The 19,681-nt window shown below is 35.5% G+C and overlaps 1 protein-coding gene and 1 long non-coding RNA gene across 3 annotated transcripts in view; one reads left to right on the forward strand and one right to left on the reverse strand.

Moving 5' to 3' along the window:
• LOC137092910 (uncharacterized) overlaps positions 1-5,604 on the forward strand; it is a 25,681-nt gene extending 20,077 nt beyond the window's left edge. The window contains exon 3 of the long non-coding RNA XR_010908355.1: positions 3,925-5,604. This is a non-coding gene — a long non-coding RNA (uncharacterized lncRNA). The remainder of the gene's footprint in view (positions 1-3,924) is intronic.
• The window catches only part of elovl6 (ELOVL fatty acid elongase 6), a 20,191-nt gene extending 8,051 nt beyond the window's left edge, over positions 1-12,140 (reverse strand). Inside the window, exons 1-2 of one of the 2 annotated variants that reach the window (XM_067457446.1) lie at positions 11,868-12,140; positions 5,789-5,933 (exon numbers count right to left, since the gene is read on the reverse strand). In XM_067457446.1, coding sequence (XP_067313547.1) covers positions 5,789-5,933; positions 11,868-11,904 — 182 coding nt within the window. In that variant the 5' untranslated portion in view covers positions 11,905-12,140. The remainder of the gene's footprint in view (positions 1-5,788; positions 5,934-11,867) is intronic. The other variant, XM_067457447.1, reaches the window with a different exon arrangement.
• Positions 12,141-19,681: the final 7,541 nt, after the last annotated feature.

Raw genomic sequence — 19,681 nt, forward strand, 5'->3', positions numbered from 1 at the left:
AAACAGTTGGAGCTTTTTATCACAGACAGCTTATTGGGCTTATTTTGACAGCTTGTGTTGCTTTTAGGATCTCATATTATCTGGCAGTGCTACTGCATTATCTGGAAGCTGCAGTCTAATTTAAAATATTTTTGAGGATATTTTGATCCCCCTAAATCGGATTTGCAATAAATTTGCTTCCATAACGCCCCATGCATGCCTTTTGAATGCAGAGGTAATTGGAATTGAAAAAAAACAACATTTGTGACTCCATTAGGAAACCTGTATATAAAGAATGACTATTAAAAACATAAGTAATAAAAAAGTATGTTCAAGGGTACTAACATCACAATATCAAACTTTCGATACCAACATGAGAGCAATATCATTGTTTAGTGCTAAATTTGAAGGCATATTCACAAATTAAATTGATACAATTGCATAGTAATAAAAAATCTGTTGTTTTATTGCTTGTAATTTCATTTAGTTCTTAAAGTACTTTGTTTTTAACACCAGTATCAAGCAAATATTATCAAATAAATTAACTTAAATCGGTGGTGTATTGTATTGTACATGTATTAATACTCATTCAAAGCTGTCTGAGTTTGGCCGGAAACTGGCCTTTAATTACAATAAACTGCATTTCTTTTCATATCCCTATATTGAAACAAGCTTTCATTAATATTATCAGCATTTATTTTATTTTTTCATTTAATGGCAGAAGTCAACCAGATGGGAGCTTTGCCAGTCCAGCATCCATCTGGCATTATGAGCCAAAACTGGGGCATGTCTCTCCATGCCAGTATGATCTTGTGTGTGACTCTCTTTCCAGTAACTACAGCCGGAGCCCTAGAGGTTCTTCAGGGTTTTTAATTACTCACTGGATAAAGCCTTAGACAATTCCTCTAATCAGCAAAAATTCAAATACATCAAAATATAATGCAGTATTAGTCGTTCTAAGGGTCTTTTATAGTGGCATAATCTCTTCTGTTTTTCATTGCACGTGTCATCTATAGGCTTGGGTGTAGGTTGTGAAGGCAGCACCATTTTTATTTTTCTGTATAGTGGGATTTGAGAAACACTGACCTCACTCAGTGCTTATAACAGTGAGTCCATTCTATGCATACAGCCCCCTCCAACCTTGACTTGTCATTGCTTTGTTCTTTGTGTGCGTACAAAGGGAGGCTGCAGTATGCACATATATTATAGGACTGATTTATCCATGTTATTGGAAGATTGAACTCTTGTTACTGGTTGCTGTTTAGCTAAATGCACTGGTTATTGCAGTGCACTTGCTCACTCTAAAAGACACGTTTTCTTCAGTGCCAGCTAAAAAGAAGCTTGTATTTTAGAAAACTGCTTCTGCTAATGGTAATCCATTACAAATGTTATGTATACATTATGCATCTATTCTGTTAGATGCAGCAAGGGTTGGGTGAAACAGCACAAATTTTATATATACAGAGGGACAACCATTTTCACTTCAAAACAGCCATTGTAGCCAACTAGATAGTTACTATCAAAATTGAAGCTTCTTGATATAATGAACTATGGAAGAATATTTAATCATTTTAATTTATTTTGTGTACATCCATATAACCATAAACTGCAATTATTATCATTTGTGGACATTATATACATCACTTTTGATCAATTTAATGTGTCTTTGCTGAAATAAAATTATTAATTTTTTTAAATGTAGTGCACATGTATTTGTATCATGTCAAATATGGGGACCTGTTTTTTGGTTTTAAAGGGTTAGTTCACCCAAAAATTTAAATTCTGTCATTAATAACTTACCCTAATGTCATTCGACACCCGTAAGACCGCCGTTCATCTTCGGAACACAAATGAAGATATTTTTGTTGAAATCCAATGGCTCAGAAAGGTCTCCATTGACACTAATGACATTTCCTCTCTCAAGACCCATAAAAGGCAGTAAAGATGGCGTGACAAAGTCCATCTCACTACAGTGGCTCTACAGTCATTTTATGCAACTCGACGAGAACAGTTTTTGTGCAGGAAAAAAAAGAAAAAAAAAACTAAATAACAGCTTCTCTAGTGATGGCTGATTTCAAAACACAGCTCTCTGAAGCCTTGGAGCTTTATGCATCATTATTACACGGCTCTGTGAAATACTTGATTCTGATTGGTCAATCGCGCATTCCAGCGGTACGTTATTTCCAGATAACACCCGTGGGTTACAATGGAAGACTTCAAGGCAGGTTTCCTTTATAACATTTTTAATATAGATATTTTTCTTACACAAACGCATCGATTCGAATCAGAAGGCTCTATTAACCCATCGGAGTCGTGTGGAGCACGTTATTTGACGGACAGCTGCATTTTTTATGGACTTCAAACACCACTACAACAACTGCTGGGATTAACGTTAACCTAGACTTTTTAAATATAACTCGGTTTGTATTTGTCTGAAAGAAGAATGTCATATACACCTACGATAACTTGAGGGTGAGTAAATCATAGGCTTGGTTTCATTTTTGGGTGAACTAACCCTTTCAGCATTTATTTTCAACATTTAGCAAGGGCATATGGCAAATCTTCAGCAATAGATAAAGGCTTAAAGCAGGTTGGTACTGTTTTCCTTCGCGGAAGCTTTGCGTAAAAGAGCTAATACAATATTTAATCTCGAGACAATATTTTGTGTCTAATAATTATTTATTTGAGACTAGTAGCCGTGTAATAAGCGGGATAATGTACACCCAGCCAGTTTTTAATCGCAGAATAAATCCCTTCAGAGTGATGCAAGACCGATCACTCTGTCGGGGTTTATTCTGCGATAACAACCGGCTGGGTGTACATTATCCCTTACATATCGAGTCATGATTTGTAACGCCAAAGTCATGTGATTTCAGCAGTTTGATGGTTTGACACGCAATCCGAATCATGAATCGATACACTGATTCATTAAGATCCGAGGCTTCAGAGAGCTGTGTTTTGAAATGATTATATATAAATATATATATATATATTTTTTTTTAAAATAAATTATCACCATATATATAAGTCCTTTTTTAGTTTATTTTTGTGCACAAAAACTGTTTTCGTCGCATTTATAAAATTATTGTAGAGCCACTGTAGTGAGATGGACTTTGTAACCCTGTCTCTAGTGCCTTTTATGGGTCTTGAGAGAAGAAATGACATTGGTGTCAATGAAGGCCTTTCTGAGCCATCGGATTTCAACACAAATATCTTCATTTGTGTTCTGAAGATGAACAAAACAAAGGTCTTACAGGTGTCAAACGACATGAGGGCAAGTAAATAATGAGAGAATTTACATTTTTGAGTGAATTAACCCTTTAAGTTTGTTAAAAGCTGACCATTTTAGGGAATTTATTTGTCAAATAAACAGAGATTTACATCATTCCGATCACAATGTAGCTTAATACTATATCTCCAGCAAAATCATATCTCTAAATTTTTCCAGTATTCAATATATTTGCCAGTCCTAGATGCAGCAAAGAAATAAAGAAACTGCAAGGTTATTCATTTAAGATTGGATACTAAGCTGTGCTGCAGTGAATGACACCGTATAATTCCCTTTTTATTAGCAACCATATCAGGAGACATGTTTTGGGGAGAGCTTCAAATACCCTGCTAGCGGAGTGAGTGAGTGTTATACGCCCTGCCATCCAATGAAGATGCAAGAGACTATTCCCATCAGGCCTTGTTAGTGTCAAAAAAACAAAACAACAACAACAACAACAAAAACCCTGGCGCTCTAGCAGTTCTGTATAATGCACTGAAAATGATAATAGAAAAGGGTTGCATAGGACGTAAATATCTTGAACAACAAATATTTTATATCAGCAAAACAGATTCAGGTCCTGCGTCATCAACACATAAGTAGGTCTATTTATTGCAAGACCATCAAATCCTTGAACAGCTTCATCTATGTTTTTGTCTATGCTCTGTTTTTTCCAGCTGAGAGCATCAGACCTGCAGTGGACAAAGACTGATGGTGAAGCTACCTGCAAGGGATCACATCTGGCCAAAGCTGCTTGCACTAGAAGTGCTTCCCAAGTCATTTAGAGACGCTAAATAAACGGAATCTGCAGCCTAATAGCAGTTTTAGACTAATGACGATAGCAGAATCTATTCTGCTAAATTCAGTGTTTTTTGTTTTTTTTTACTTAATGCAGCACAATGTTGTAAAAGTGCAGGGCGGTTCAAGCGCAGAAAATATTTTTGTCAGAGCGAAACCTTGACACAAGGACATGCAAACACAGTGCTTTTTTATTCCACGTTAAACTGAAAATATAGATGTATACTGAAACGCTACTGAGATTTCTGTCTAACACTTTTAAGTGCAGCCTACATTTAATATCTGTGTGCGATAACATCATAATCCAACGGTTGATGTTATAATTTGTGACATGGTGAAAAGGGGTTTAGCCAGAGGTATTTGTTTTTTCTCCGCCACCCTTTCTAAACATCAAATGCAATCCCATCTTCAGGGCTACTCGCAGAGAAAATAGAAACAAGGTGACTGCTCTATCAGAGGTCACATTTTGAAATGCATTTTTATTGTATGCTCTAAGTTGAGCAAAGGCTTTTTAAGTTTTAAGACTTTTTAGATGTCTTTGAAGGATCCAGGAAAAGCAAATCTACTTTATTAAGATAATCTCTCAAGGCCAGGGACGGTATTTTTTGGAGATTTTCACTTGTGGTGCGGTAAAGTGACTGTCTTTATTCATAAGACTGTATTAAGTAACATTTATTGCAGGGGACATTAGTTAAGGCCAGGAAACTCTCTAATATCTGTCACTATTATGCAAGCCTGACAGGTTGTGTGGAATTCAGTCCACTTTTATTCATCCACAGTGTTTCTCTGCCTCATGTCTGCTTGTCTTTATTTTGAGAGGCAGACTCTTACAATGAGAGCTCATTAAAGAAACATTTAGGCAGTGCTGTGTTGTGAGGATAGAGGATAAAAATACACCCAGATTAGAGATGACCTGTGGCTATGTTCACAACCTCAGGGTAATTCTCTCTGGTCAACCCAGACCAACAAAAAACATGGCTCATTGCGCAATATGGCACTTTTGTCTTATTTATCTTTGCTGAGAATGGCTTTGCCAATTAAAAACAAATAATGTATATTAAACAAAAAACAAACAAAAAAAAAACGTATAAGAACAGATGCCAATTTGGATGACTGTCTAACTGGTGTGACTCAGCACTATCAAATTATAATGAACTAATTTTACAAGTCATGCTTTACGTAACACATACATGGCCCGTAAAACACATGCACACTTTTACTGCAACATACAATGAATTTAGGAGCACTGACGTGGCCATTGAAATGCAGTATTACCAGTTGGAGTGAGATTCATTTTAAATGTTACATTTTTTTTTTTGTTACATTTTTTTCAAAGGAGATTTTCTGTATCCTGTAGTGTTGTTAATGGAAAACTCTGATTAAAAAACATGAGGGAGAGATTATTTTGAAAGCGGCAACTGCAACTTGTCTTTATCAAACAAACATAATGATTTATTTCTCATCCACCTGCGCTTGTATTACATGGCCCGCACCAGCACGATCGGTCGATATAAGCGTGAACGGTGCACACACACACACACACACACACACACACACACACACACACACACACACACACACACACACACACACACACACACACACACACACACACACACACACACACGTGCGTGCGTGCCCAGATCAAGAAAGAATTTCTGCCGACGGACGTACGTTTTGGTAGCCTATCTGGTATAGCCCCGGGACTAGTACTATTACATATAAAAAAGACGTTTTACTCACATAAGTTTGTTGCACCATTCCTGTCGTGTCCAATATAGAAGCCACAACATAGTGTCTGCAAATCCAGCACTTGAGACTTGTTTACAAACGATTCCGCCGTGAAATGAATCAAACACATGTACAGTCTTCCCCACGTGAGCTGGAACTTCATTAAAAAAAAAGAAGTATCACACATTCCTAATATTTTGATCCGAAGGAAGCTTATGCAGCGACTGTGTTCTTCCACAATATCTTGCTATATTCTTCCACATGTTTATTGCTGCTGGCTAGTGATCCGATCAGCTCCATGAGTCGGTGGGCGGGGCTACTGGATTAGACTTGCTGTAGAGGCGTGTTTTGTAGCGCTATGACGTAAGAATGAAGCTTACAATCGTTTTCTGGGCCTGGTGTCTATAAAAGCTTTTCTTTCACTAAAAATGAAGTTTTCAGCTATTATCATCATGACCTTTTATATATCAAAAGCTCAAGGGAAAGCTGATTTCTCACATCATCACACCTAACATAAGGTGATAAGTATAACCAAATCTGTAATATAGCACTCTATTCGGATACTTGAAGATCTTTTCTTCGTGGAACTTCAGGAAAGTCTGTGCTGAAGCAACTGTGCTCACCTAACATAAATAATGCAAGATTTATTTATCAGAGCTTACATTTCTGTTTCCCTGATGATCAGGAAGATGTACGAATGGATCCTGTGGTGTTGCAGTCATTCATCACAGAACGGATCCTGGGATTAGTAAAGGAGAGACGTGCCTTGCAGCTTCTTTTTAAATCCGAACGGGAGGGGTTCTGATAAATGCTTTTTAAGCAAATGTTTACTCCCTGTATCTATAGATTTCCCTCGAATGCAAAGGAGGCAATTGCACAATGCTGATCTAGTCTTAAAAATGCTGAGTAACGGTACAGCTAATTGGTAGTATTTAACCCCTTTGTTCATCCTCTCACTCGGCAGAATGACCTTTGTGCTAATAAAAAGTCTTTGCCAAATTATATAAGGGTATTTGGACTAAATGCTATTTAAAGGGATGGTTAACCCAACTTTCACACCAGGGCACATTTGCTGTGGTTGTTCCCGGTGCCCCCCCCCACAATGTTGGTCTGGTTTCATACTCAACTTGATTCTATTGAACCCTGGTGCATTTGCGTTCATCACAAACATGCACCTCGCAAAATAGGAAACAGCGCGTCAATATATTGTGAAATAAATTTTTATTAATTTTGTGCTATTATACACAGCAGAGTAAATTACATGAAAGCGTCTTTCTGCTGCTTGCAAATGTAATCTTTAAAGATTCATTTGCCGCCTTGATTGCACTTGCTATGCACGATTACACTGCAGGTTCGCTTTTGCTCGTATCCAAGGTAAATCATCAACACTATCATCACTTACATATGATTTATTTGACTAAATAGATCACCATTGGCTAAAATGCATATGCAGGTTACTTCACAAGATTCCTCTCGAGTCTGTGTTGCGCCACAGTTTGAGTGTACCTGAACTAAAGTCCAGTACCCTGTTGTGTACCCGGGTCCGCATGCCAGCTTTTATATTAGCAATTGTTCATGAACCATGCACCCTTAAGTTGTTCCAAACCTGTATGAGTTTCTTTCCTTTGTTGAACACAAACAATGATATTTTAAAGAATTTTGGTAATTAAACAGTTGATAGTAGCCATTGACTACTATAGTAGGAAAAAAATATGTAAGTCAATGGGTGCCGTCAACTGTCTGGTTACCAACATTCTTTAAAATATCATTGTTTGTATTCAACAGAAGAAATAAACTCATACAGGTTTGGAAAAACATGAGGGTGAGTAAATGACGACAACATAATAAAAAAATATTTTTGGGTGAAATATCCCTTTAAGTCAGTTCCTACATCCCTGCATCTGCCCAGATCTGGCTCATTTTGGACATGGGCATTCATTCATCTGTGTTGCAGTGCAAACGTCATCTGCTTTCCCTTATCTACAAAGAAAGATTCTAGTCCAGCTCCTGACCTTTTTTCTTTTTGCTGTGGCCCAGTAACATTTTCCTGATATATTATTGTCTGATGAGGTATGTTACAGTACATAGATGCGTCTGAAAATAGGCTTTCATTAAACATTTATCATTGACATAATTTACGATATCTGCCACTAACCCATTGCCCTGGAACCAACCCTGAGCTGCTAGAAAGTATTGTAGTATATTAAATAGTATAGAATATTATAATAATACAGTATTTATAATTGCATTATGGGGGGGGGGGGGGGTATATTAGTCTAAAGCAAGGATCTGGTCATTTAGCACCCTCGTGATAAATTGATAAGAACTACACATAAAAACGAGAGCACATTTTTTAAAACAGTGGTCATGAATAAAACAGTTGAAACAGTAAAAAAAACAAAACAACAACAACAACAACAAAAAACTAGATAATAACGTCAAGGGCCATTATCATTGTCTTACTTGTAAAGTTAATGTGACTGCAAGGAAGTGTTGTGATATATAATAACTAAATATCTGGAGAGAAGAATGATTTACAAGCCTGTGTTGAATTGATATTAATGACTTGTGCTGGTTGCTTGATTGAATAGCTGTCTATGTAGCTATGTAGGCTATATGTTTTTTTTGTTTGTTTTTTTTAACATAGTTTTCCCCAAAATCTGAAATGTCTTCATTTACTCGCCCTCATGTTGTTCCTAACCATATGATTTTATTATGTGTAACACAAAAGGAGATGTCAGACAGAATGACAATTAACCATTCACAGGGTGTCCGCGGGGTTTTAAAAAGTATTAAAAAGTGATAAATCAAAATTGTCAAATTTAAGGCCATTAAAAGTGTTAAATTTGGCCTCAGAGGTATTATTTGTTTCCAAATTAGGTATTATTTTTTCAGACTATCAGGTGTCCTATTGTATTGAAATTCTATCTGCGTTCGCGTTAATTCGTTTAAATATGGGCTTTAGCATATCTGGGCACATAATCAAAGATCTTAAGTCTGCGTGTGTTTGATGCTGACGTCATATTCAGTGGTCGTTCGGCATCATCTCAGAGCACAGCGCGCTCAACAGAAGTGGCTGGCTTACGTTTTATTTTTGACTTGCTTCAAGGCATATCTTCAACGACTGTCCTCATAAGAGCAATCTTAAACGATGTATATATATAGTCTAAAATGAACAAAGAGTTGTGAGAGAATGTGGCGCGATACATAGACCGTATAAACAGTGAGATCCGCGTGTCTGTCTGAAAGGGACAGCAGCCAATAAAGCTTCCTGTCAGTAAAGTTAAAGAACAAAGGGAACAGAGAAAATGACTCGCTGCACTTGACTAAATAACTTTTGTAGCTTTAATAAGGATTAACTATTTAATTTATAGTTTATGCAGTGCAGATTACATATAACTTTGATAACTGTATTAAATTTCTGTATATTTCCTAACTGTTCAGACAGGAAGGGCAGGAATAAACATGACATTTATTCTGGATTTATGTTAGCATTGTTTTAAGTTTATATTTTTGAAGCCTAATAATGAATGTAAAAAAAAAAAATCAGTAACTGTATTGATATCAGTAATACTGGCCTTCATTCATAAAAAGATGCCATTTAAACAAGTATTTAAAATATACTGTCTTTATGTTGTTTCTACATTAATTTGATTAACTGTGAAATTATTATATTAAAAACGTACAAAAACTTTTTTTTTTTATTGCGATTAATCACAGAAAAAATGTGTGATTAATCTAGTTAAAGTTTTTAATCGATTAACTAGTTTTTAGTATTTTGTTTAATTCAACAACTTATCACAGTTATAGAAATGTAATATTTGGCTCAGGTTTTGTTGTTGGGAAAAAAACACTAAATAATTTAATTGCTGAATTACCAATTATTAATGTAAATCAGATGTGTGTGCAGTAATGCTTCTCCTCAACCAACCTTTGTGAATGTTGAGATGTATTTCACTGTGTCTGAATGATAACTTATGACAGATTTCCCTCCTGGTGTCGATTCTAAATCTATTCTTTTTTGTATGTTATAAATGTCAAAATCTGTGTGAATAATAGAAAGGTCACTGATTAACACTTGCAATTCAGTGTTGTGATGGTTTTAAAAAAAAATCTGAAGGTAGTAAAAAAGGTATTAAAAAGTAGTAAATTTAACTTAAGGATTGCTGTATATACCCTGATTCACTATCTGCATCTTTTCCTCATACAATTATAGTTAATTACTAAAGGATTTCAATCTGCCTAAAGCATTTTGAGTCTTCAATGGATTAAAATAAGTGTTGGAAAGAGTTTGATAAAGGTTTTAGATTAAATGATGGAATAATTATTTTGGTAAACTATCCCTTTAAATCTGCATTTCAGGTTTTAGACTGTCATTCTAACAGCACAAGACGCTTCCACATCAATTCCTTCGCATTCCGTTTTTAAGTACAGACTACAGACAGGAAACCGACAAGCTGAAGAGATGAACTAAACAAAATTATTAAGCACAGTAAACCTTAAAAAGGCATTTTAAAGACAGTAGGTGTTCCTAAACACATGAGGTATACAAGATGATAGATGTGATGAAAGCACCACGAGAAGTCTACACAGTGACGCGGAAACATGATTGGTCAGATTTGTGTCAGCAGACATCAACCACCACATCCCATTGGTTGCTATGAATTCTTAACCAGCCTCACACTTCTCGTCTCCAAACGCGCTACAGAATGACAAAAGCATGACATTGATCCATAGCGAGTAATCGTATCGAGATTACCTTGTGTCAGATACTATTAAAAAGCGGCGCGGTTTCTAACATGAGAAACGTGCCAAATGAGCAATAAACAGCGATGATTCCTGCCATTCACTACATCAAGGTTGTAAGAGAGCAGGGACATGAATAATAACGCTCATCTTGCATGTCTATTATTCAATATGATTACCTGTATTATGGCATTCACAATTTTGCTACAGAGATTGTGGGCTAGGCTATGCTTTTAGTTTGAGCTATGGGAAGGCAGACTCGTTTCTGCGAATCGGTTCTTTTGAACAGTTCATTTAAAAGAACCGGTTCAAAACTATTCTTACGTCATGGCGTGATTGTAACCACGTGATCCCTAACAGTAGGCTACACATTACATTCACTAACGTTATCCTACCCTACACTATGGATATATTCCTCAAAATAGTATTATTGTGTTTCTTAATTATGTCTTAAGCCTATGTATTACGGTGTTTGTTGTAATGCTGAAGTTAATTAAAAATCTGATCTATTTTTTGTGCAACTGTCATCAAATCAGTTCGGTTACACATTTTGTTGCATTTGTAAAAATTGAAAGCCTTTAAAGCACCTTATAATTCCATTAGGCTATAGTCAAACAATTCACTAAAATCAGTTCTCGACTCATTACTGGTCTTGTTTTATGGAAGCGACTCACGGATTAATGAATCGCTAAATCAATTCGTCCGATTCATGAGCCTTTTCCAGACCGTTTTGTGAACCGGTTGAACCGATGTATTGAAAAGATCCGAATCTAAAGAATGATTCTTTAACGAATCGCTACTTTGGGCAAGCTATTTAATATAGGATAAATACCGATTGAAACGCACATTAGGTTTTATTTACGGGGGTAAAAACAAAAGGCGATCTACGCGTGTTTTTCGAGTAAATGTTTGCGCGTGGAATCTGAACACGCGAGGTATCCTAGGATGAAAGTTCCAATTATCACGAAGGACATGCGGAGCATCACCTTGAGGCTTTGAATCTGATTAGAGCAGCGATCATTATATATATATATATATATATATATATATATATATATATATATATATATATATATATATATATATATATATATATATATATATATATAATCTCTATGCTGAAACAAAAATGAGTCTCTAGGGGGAATATCACACTGTGCATAAACCGTGGTCTGGATGGTAGCCCTACCTGCCAGTGACTTTCAAGTCCCCCGTTTTTGAGCATCATGCTTAATGCATGTTTCAAATATTCAATTTGCTAGTCAGCCTAAATTATGATACAACGGGGTTTGTAGGTGTGATTGTTATGGTCCCGCATATGTATCATGCATCAGAGCTACTGTACCAGTTCTCTTGCATCCATCGAATGGCTTCATCTTCATTGAATTGCCTCTCGAATTCGTATTCTTGCAAAGCCAGCACCGACATGGTCTCTCGTCCTTTAAACGCTAACGGAAGAACGTATAGCCTTTCTTTGGCGACTAACTGAGTTCAGTTTCACGAATTTCCAATCTATGTCTCACAGGCTCAGCTCCAGCCTTGCCCTCGCATCGCTCTTGCCACCCCCAGCACATTCGTTGAGTTGTTCTCGAATGTCAGCCTATTTAACTCTCAGCCCTTGCCGGCATACGCCCTCCTCTTTTTTCTTGGGAAGAGGAGCGCAGGTCCTAATGCCGCAGAACTAACTGATGCATCCTCCTGAGCTGATGTCATCTCAGACTGCGGTGACCTTTGGCATATATTTATAAACGAGGCATTTTTCATCATTTTCAGTCGATGTTCAGACTGTAGGCAGGCTACAATTCTTATTTGTGAAAATGGATCAACTGTCGCTCCTGACAGCCTATATGTTTTCTCATGTAAACCTAACCAATCTATAATTTATCTAACCTGGTGAACTGGATTTGTTCTAAAAATTTGTAAATATAACCTTCTATATTTATAATCTTCTATTGGTAATCACATATAATGTGATAACTATTAAAAATAAATAAAAAAATATAAAAAATATCTAAGTCTATATGTCATAGACCTGTATATTCATCTAATTTTAGTTATTCACAGATGCATTTATAACAGATTATAAGGAATTAAATGGGCTAGTCTTTGGGGACACTTGAAAAAATGAAATTGTATTTGTCATGATCTTTTACATCATTTTAGATCAAATAGCTTTTAAGGATTAGTTCCGCTGACAAATATAAATTGGCCTTACATAATAAAATGCCATTCTTGAATTTTTAAGCAGTTTTTTTTTTGAACAAGTTGGTTGGGCCAGATAGTGTTCAACATTCATGGAAACTCCTTAAGGTTTAAAAACATTTGTGGGCACCTGATGACATTTTAAAAAAAATGTTTTGGTCACTTCATAATCCCCATAATTCCATTTGTGCTCTGTCATATTTTGATGACTTACATGTTGAAAATAGTAGAAATAAATAACAAAATGTCATTATTTGTTTTCCTCTTTTTTTCCATGTCATTTTCCCATTGCCAGAATAGTTTCAAGAAGCGTCCAAACTACTCTGTTTTGTTGTGCCAGCCAAAGTTTTCATTTAACCCATGCAGGTTTATCAGACTATATTATGTACAATACCATACACTTTTGTTTTTGAAAGAGGCATCTTATGCTCTCCAAGGCTTTGTGATCTGAAATACATGGAAAACTGTAATATTGTGAAATATTATTACAAGTTGAGAAAACTGTTTTCTATTTTAATATATTTTGAAATGTAATTTATTCCTGTGATGGCAGCGCTGAATTAACTTCAGTCTACAGTATGAGCTTTCTTTCTTTTTGATAACAAGAAATGTAACTTGAGCACCACAGCTGATGAACAGGCATGCTGCTTAATATTGTTTATATATATATAATTTTTTTTTTCTTTCCAGGATTCTTTGTATATAAAGATCAAAGAAGAGCATTTATTTGAAAAAGTATTTTATGTAACATTATGAATGTCTTTTGGTCTGTTTAATGACTCCTTGCTGAGTTAAACTTTTATTTCTGTTAAATTTTATTGACCCCAAACTTATGAACGGTAATGTATCTTGGTGGCATGAGAAACTGCCACTTTCTGCTTTCATATCCTGCCCGGATTATCCGTTTGATTGTCAAATCCATACCGAGTATCGTTCCTGATCACCAAACAATATTTGATGTTGACGGATGCTCATATTTCTCTGCCAATTTTTAAAAAATGTATTATTATTCAATTATTGGTGGCGGTACTGTGATAGTAGCCTACTCTAAAGGTAAAAGATCAGAGCCAACGCCCATGGAGGAGAAATGATTTCTTTGTTTGCTATGGTGTGGAAGAAATCTGCAGAAATGAACTAAATGGGTTTGGCTATAGGCAGGTGTGTCTCCTACAAGAGTAGTAAAATTATCCATGCAATAAAAAATTTAAAGGGATATGTCACCCCAAAATGTAATGTTCTGTGACTCACCCTCAAATACCTTGTTGTTTACATTTTTTTTGGCCAGGTTAAAGTAAACTGATTTTTTTTAATAACATTTTAATATAAGCTTAAGGGATGGGTCACCCGAAAATGAAAATTATGATCATTTACTCCCTCAAGTTGTTCTAAAATCTCAATGAATTTCTTTCTTCTGTGTAACAAAAGAACACCTTGAGGGAGTGAATGATCATGATGTTCATTTTTTTGGGTGACCTATCTCTTTAAGCTTATATTAAAACCTGTAATATAAAAAAATATATAGTTTTCTTTAACCTGTGCATACATTTTTATAGTGACTAAATAAGCCACTTTGAAAAACAATAACAAGGGTAAATCTCTAAAGAAATATGCACAGGCTCTGTATGTTATTGCTTCTGGTTTCATAATACAATCTGAATTCAAATGCACTAGTGACTGTGTCAATGGTCTTACAAACCCTTCATGAACTTCATCAAAGCCTCTCTATGGAGCTCCAACAACTATGAGGTTATTTCAACTCTGGGGACAGTTTTATTTATTCTAGAGAAACTTAATTGATTCAACTGACAGGAACATGTGCTCTGTACAGGTGAAGAAGTTCAGCAAAACAGACTTGTAGGGAGACTGAGTGTGAATTAATGTCAGAGGGTGTGGTTAAGCGAGAGGATGTGAGTCACAGCGGACAGAGGAAGTTGGTCAATTACAGATATCAGCTGGATTATCAGATGCCATTTTTATTGTGATTTCAACTTGTCTGTCAAAACTTGCCTCTATTTACTTTTGACATTTGTGTTTTTGTTATGGAGGATGAAGGTATAGGCCAAATGATTGGTGATGTCCGATTATTATAGCAAAACTGAAAGTTTAAACGGATGCATCACACTTTTCTGGTAAATGTACTTGCATGATCTTTTGCAGTTCTATCAACACTGTAAAAAGAAAAAAGTGGTCCATATAAAAGTTGAACGCTCATGCCAATATGTTTAATGTAAATTTGCCAAGTCATTTTCTAGTACTGTCCAATGGACCCAAATCAGCATAATGAATGTGTAGCGTTTTGTAATCTTTTTCTTTTTTTCTTTGAAACTAGTTTTACAGATGTGTCCAATCATCATTTGTTGTCCTCAGATCAAACATGCCAGATCCTGTAGGCTGTTAAAAAAAGACCTTGTTTGATAATGAGCCAAGCTGTTACCGTGTTGAGTTGTCCTTTAAAGATAAATGGTTACTTGCCATTTAACAGACAGATTTACTACAGTAATGGTTGAGATATTAAATTATAGTATAATCGTTTAAGAGATGCAATGTGCATAATGAGATGATGCAACACATTCTCTGGTTAACAAGTCATCTGTTTGGATGCGAATCTGAAAACTTTAAATTAGCAATCCATGTTTTGTAATATGAAGTTAAAGATTTATATTGTTTATACATTTATTTGAAATGTTTGTCATGTTATATCATAGCAGAACATTGAATTTGAAACTTAATTAGGAAATTGTTATTGATGCATATTTTAGTTAGCAAAATAAATAAATAAAATGTATCTTTTTTTAAATAATTAATTTATATAACACTTTTTGTCTTCTACCTCCAACTTAATACTGCACCATCTAGTGGTGACACACTGGAACAACTATTATCTTCCTTTTTTTAGGTTTTAGGTTTCACATTTTTTAATCAAAAATTTGTTTAAAGATGATTTTTAACTATGTTATGAAAGATGTAACGGAATGAATTGATATACCATTTTACTTCATCTAGTATGTGGGTAAAATGTCCATACATGTTGTTTTTCCATGCAATACAATGTGATACTGAATCTATTTTGCATATTAATTTGTTCATGGAGCATCATGTAATGAAAAGGTGTATAGGAGTAATAGTTAACAACATTTTCACAATAATATCTAATATTCCATAGGAATATTGATCTGTAGCTTATATCCCTATTCACTTGTTGTGTCTTCTTAAAATGCCTGATAAACATGCTTTAAGGATATGCATGAAATCAATGCCCTGTTTTGTCATATTTTGAATGGAAAATAACATTTTCCTTGATTTATAACAAACAGTTTGAAAACGATAATTTCTAAATATTATCATAGTTCCATAAGAGTGCTAAATTTGATCATTTAGTCATTTTTAAAGACCACGGAGCTGTTGTCCTGAAACCTCAAAACAAAAGATATCTCTGAAAAGCCCCGAATGTGCTCTTTACAGGACATCCAAAACTGTGACACGTATGGCGACAGAGAAATTCACTAAAATATAATATCCTCATACATGGGGTTAATCATTTTATTATGAAACCCACTTTTAAAAAAAGAAGTAATATTATTTATTACCATTCATCTGCGCTATTTACTGATCAATTAATTTACAAACAATAACCATATTATCAGTGATTAGTACCATAATATATAGTACCTTTGATATATAGCTCTTAAACAGCAACTCTTGTTTGCTAATTGTCAAGTTGTGACAGCTTGAACAAATTGTGTACACATCCTGAGGAACAGGGAGCAGTTAGGATGCAGAAGAGTGTTATAATGTTCATGAGAATTGGATCTGTTAAAAATGCCCTTGTGTATTAAATAAGTATAGATGTGTGGGACAAATAATGATGGTATACTCTGAATTATGGGTATCTACTCTTAATTTGATTAGTTGTATTCTGCCCCCTGTTGGATGTGAAGGTGCATAACACTTAAAGGTTTGAAATTGTGCTTCAGACAGTTTTAGGATTTGGTTAGGTGTGTTGGGTAAAATTTTGAATACTGCAGGGCATTAGATGTTGTTTTAGTGAGTACAAAACATTTTGTATACAAATTACAGCATTTATTTTCAAATCTGCTAAAAAAATATTGACAAATTGGCCTAGTATTTTTTGGAAGAGGCAACCATACTCTTTATCATATGCTGTAAATCCTAAATATTTAATTGGTTTGAAGTAAAACCAATTAGTCAAACAAATGAACTTTTATGAGTATTTAGAACTTTTTCTCTAGTATTTAGGTTGACACATTGCTGACACATTTCAAGTTGAATTGTTTAATTGTTTTGAGTTTTATGAACTTGTTTTTTTTAAATTCACACTAACTTAAATTTAACCGAAACTGGGCTGGGATTTCTATTTCCCAGCATGCTTTGCCATGACACTCAAATGGACAGTAAATGGCAAAATGAAGTGTGTTTTTTGTTTTTTAAGAAAATATTACTGTTAAGTGTGAGATTTAGTAGTCTTTAATGTTTTGTGCTAGTTTAGAAGAATTCCTGATTTTTTCTTTTTTTTTCTTTTTTTGTAGTTTTTTCTATAGTTCTGTAGTTCTGTAGTTTTCTAGTTCTGTAGTTTTCTATAGTTCTGTAGTTCTGTAGTATATTAAATGTATTATATTTCTGTCCTCATTCAGCAAGTGCCATGCTAAAGCTATCAAACCATTGTGTAACCAATTAGCAAGGTGGGATTTATTGAATTAAGTTTCCACTACAAAATTTTTTAGATTACATGATATTACGTTAAAATGTATGCATTAGCTCACTCAAATATTTCAAGTTCAGAACAAACTAAATGTATGATTACAAAGCAAAAATCTGCAAGTTTTGCTTGCTTAAGCTTTACATTTCATAACTTAAAAAATTGAGGCAACTGATTGCCTCAAATTTTTTTTTAGTTTTGCCAAACTTATTAAATTGCTAGTTAAATTAGTTACACCATCACATTCACATTATTTTATTACATCAGACTGGAACTGAAAGCTATATTATTCTTATCTAGATTTCCTAGCAAAACTTGCAATGAAATCACAGCGGGTCAAGTCATCTCAAAAGGGAACGCCGCACCTGCTGCAGTAAGGCGTTGGAAAGTCCGTTGACAAGTTCTATACCGGAGCTCATCAAGCTATCAGCGGCAGAGCTGATGGACGGATGCTAAATTCCTGGCTCCTAAACTCTGCCCTGTGTGTGTCTTGCACTTCTGCATCTACAGATCCATTAATGTGGATCAGCTCACGTCATGAGATTAGCAGGATTTTGGAGAGCAAACTGTGGCACGTAATGAGGAGGATGTTTGAAAAAGAATCGCAGCAGATTGCTTTGACTGGTTTATTAGGACGCCTGCGGGTTCAAACATGTCTCCCCTTATGAAAAATTAAAACTAGGCTGCGGTTCTGCATTAACATACAACTTCCAGGGTTGCAGAACATCTGAGCTCGCCGCTTTAAGTTCTGTTTATGAATATGTAGTCGACATACAGAATTTTTTAGCACTAGTTAGTGAGTCAGTAGTAACCGAGCTGATATGATTGCCTTGCTCGAGGCTTAATGCTCTTGTCCTTTTCACATTTGATGTGTTAAGGCTTAAGCAATTGTTGATGTCATATTTGTGAAAGGTGATGAGGTGGAGAGAGCTGGAGTTTCTTGTTACTGTGAACACTTAACTACACAATGCTGTCATTCATGCTTTTCTTACCTTTCCCTTAATTCTTTAGGCACTGCAGACTCACAATTCAACACCGGTTGCAACTATTATACATTACTTGTCAACTTTTGTGTGTGTGCGCAGCTGCTTTTGAAAAGTTTGCATGCATGGCAAACAGAATTGACAGCACAATAGAGAAGAGTGGGCCTGTGTAGAACTCTGGTCTGTTTTAGGGTGTGCTCTTCCTGACTATAGTTCCTTTTGTATTGTTTATAGGAGAACGGCCAATAGGTATTTGGTTATTAAACTTTTTTTTTTTTTTCATTCTTATATTTCCATATCTTTTGTGTTTAGCTTAAAAACACAGAGCTTAACAACTCTGTAGTCTTGTCTTATCAGTGGCTATTGCTTGAGACAGAATTACATTTATTTTTAGACTTTTATGAGTATGCTACATATTTGTAAGCATGTGCATTCTACATATCAACATGCATTACATCCTCACAATATTATTAAAACAGAATCACGGCTGTTATTTTGGGAGGATTTTCTGCATCCAAAATTAAAGCTTCTTGCAGTCTGGACAGCTTATAGGCTTTATTTAAGTGTAGCATTACATCATAAGTCCACCATCACTCTCTTCCCACTGCAAAACAAACAAAAAAAAAGTTTCAGTATACGGCCTCTTCCCTGATACTATCTTTGTTAATTCCACGCACATCCGTGCATCTGTGATTTCATGGTACTCACTGTGGAATTCCTCATTTTCAAGTCAAAACATTTGCAATGTTTCTTTTTAATATAAGTTGAGAAAGCAGGAAGTGTCTGAGTCATGGAAGTTTACTCCATGTCTGATTGTTCACACGCTCCCACACCAGCGCACGCCTGCGGCCAGAGAAGCCATCCCGGCGTCACACTCAGCTCATCAAAGGCAGGGCCGTGTCAGACACACACACACACACACACACACCCAAAAACACAACCAACACTCAAGCATGTCAAGGGATAGGACATATACACGGATACACACAAGCTCTGGCACATCCTAAGAAAGGTAGACACACACTTTGACCAACGAAACACAAGCACATCAGATGAAAGGGTAGACACGCATGTTAGCAATATGCCAGCACTTTTTCCAAACACAAAAAGAACAGATACGCACACAAAGAACTGGAACGAAAAAGAGAAGAGGCACATCTATACAGAGGCAGGTACAGACACATAGTTGCCTTATAGAAACTTTATAATGGACTGATCTTTAAGGGATAGTTCATCCAAAAATGAAAATTCTGTCAT

Source organism: Pseudorasbora parva, chromosome 11 (genome assembly GCF_024679245.1).
Source record: "Pseudorasbora parva isolate DD20220531a chromosome 11, ASM2467924v1, whole genome shotgun sequence".
In the NCBI taxonomy this organism is placed as follows: domain Eukaryota; kingdom Metazoa; phylum Chordata; class Actinopteri; order Cypriniformes; family Gobionidae; genus Pseudorasbora; species Pseudorasbora parva.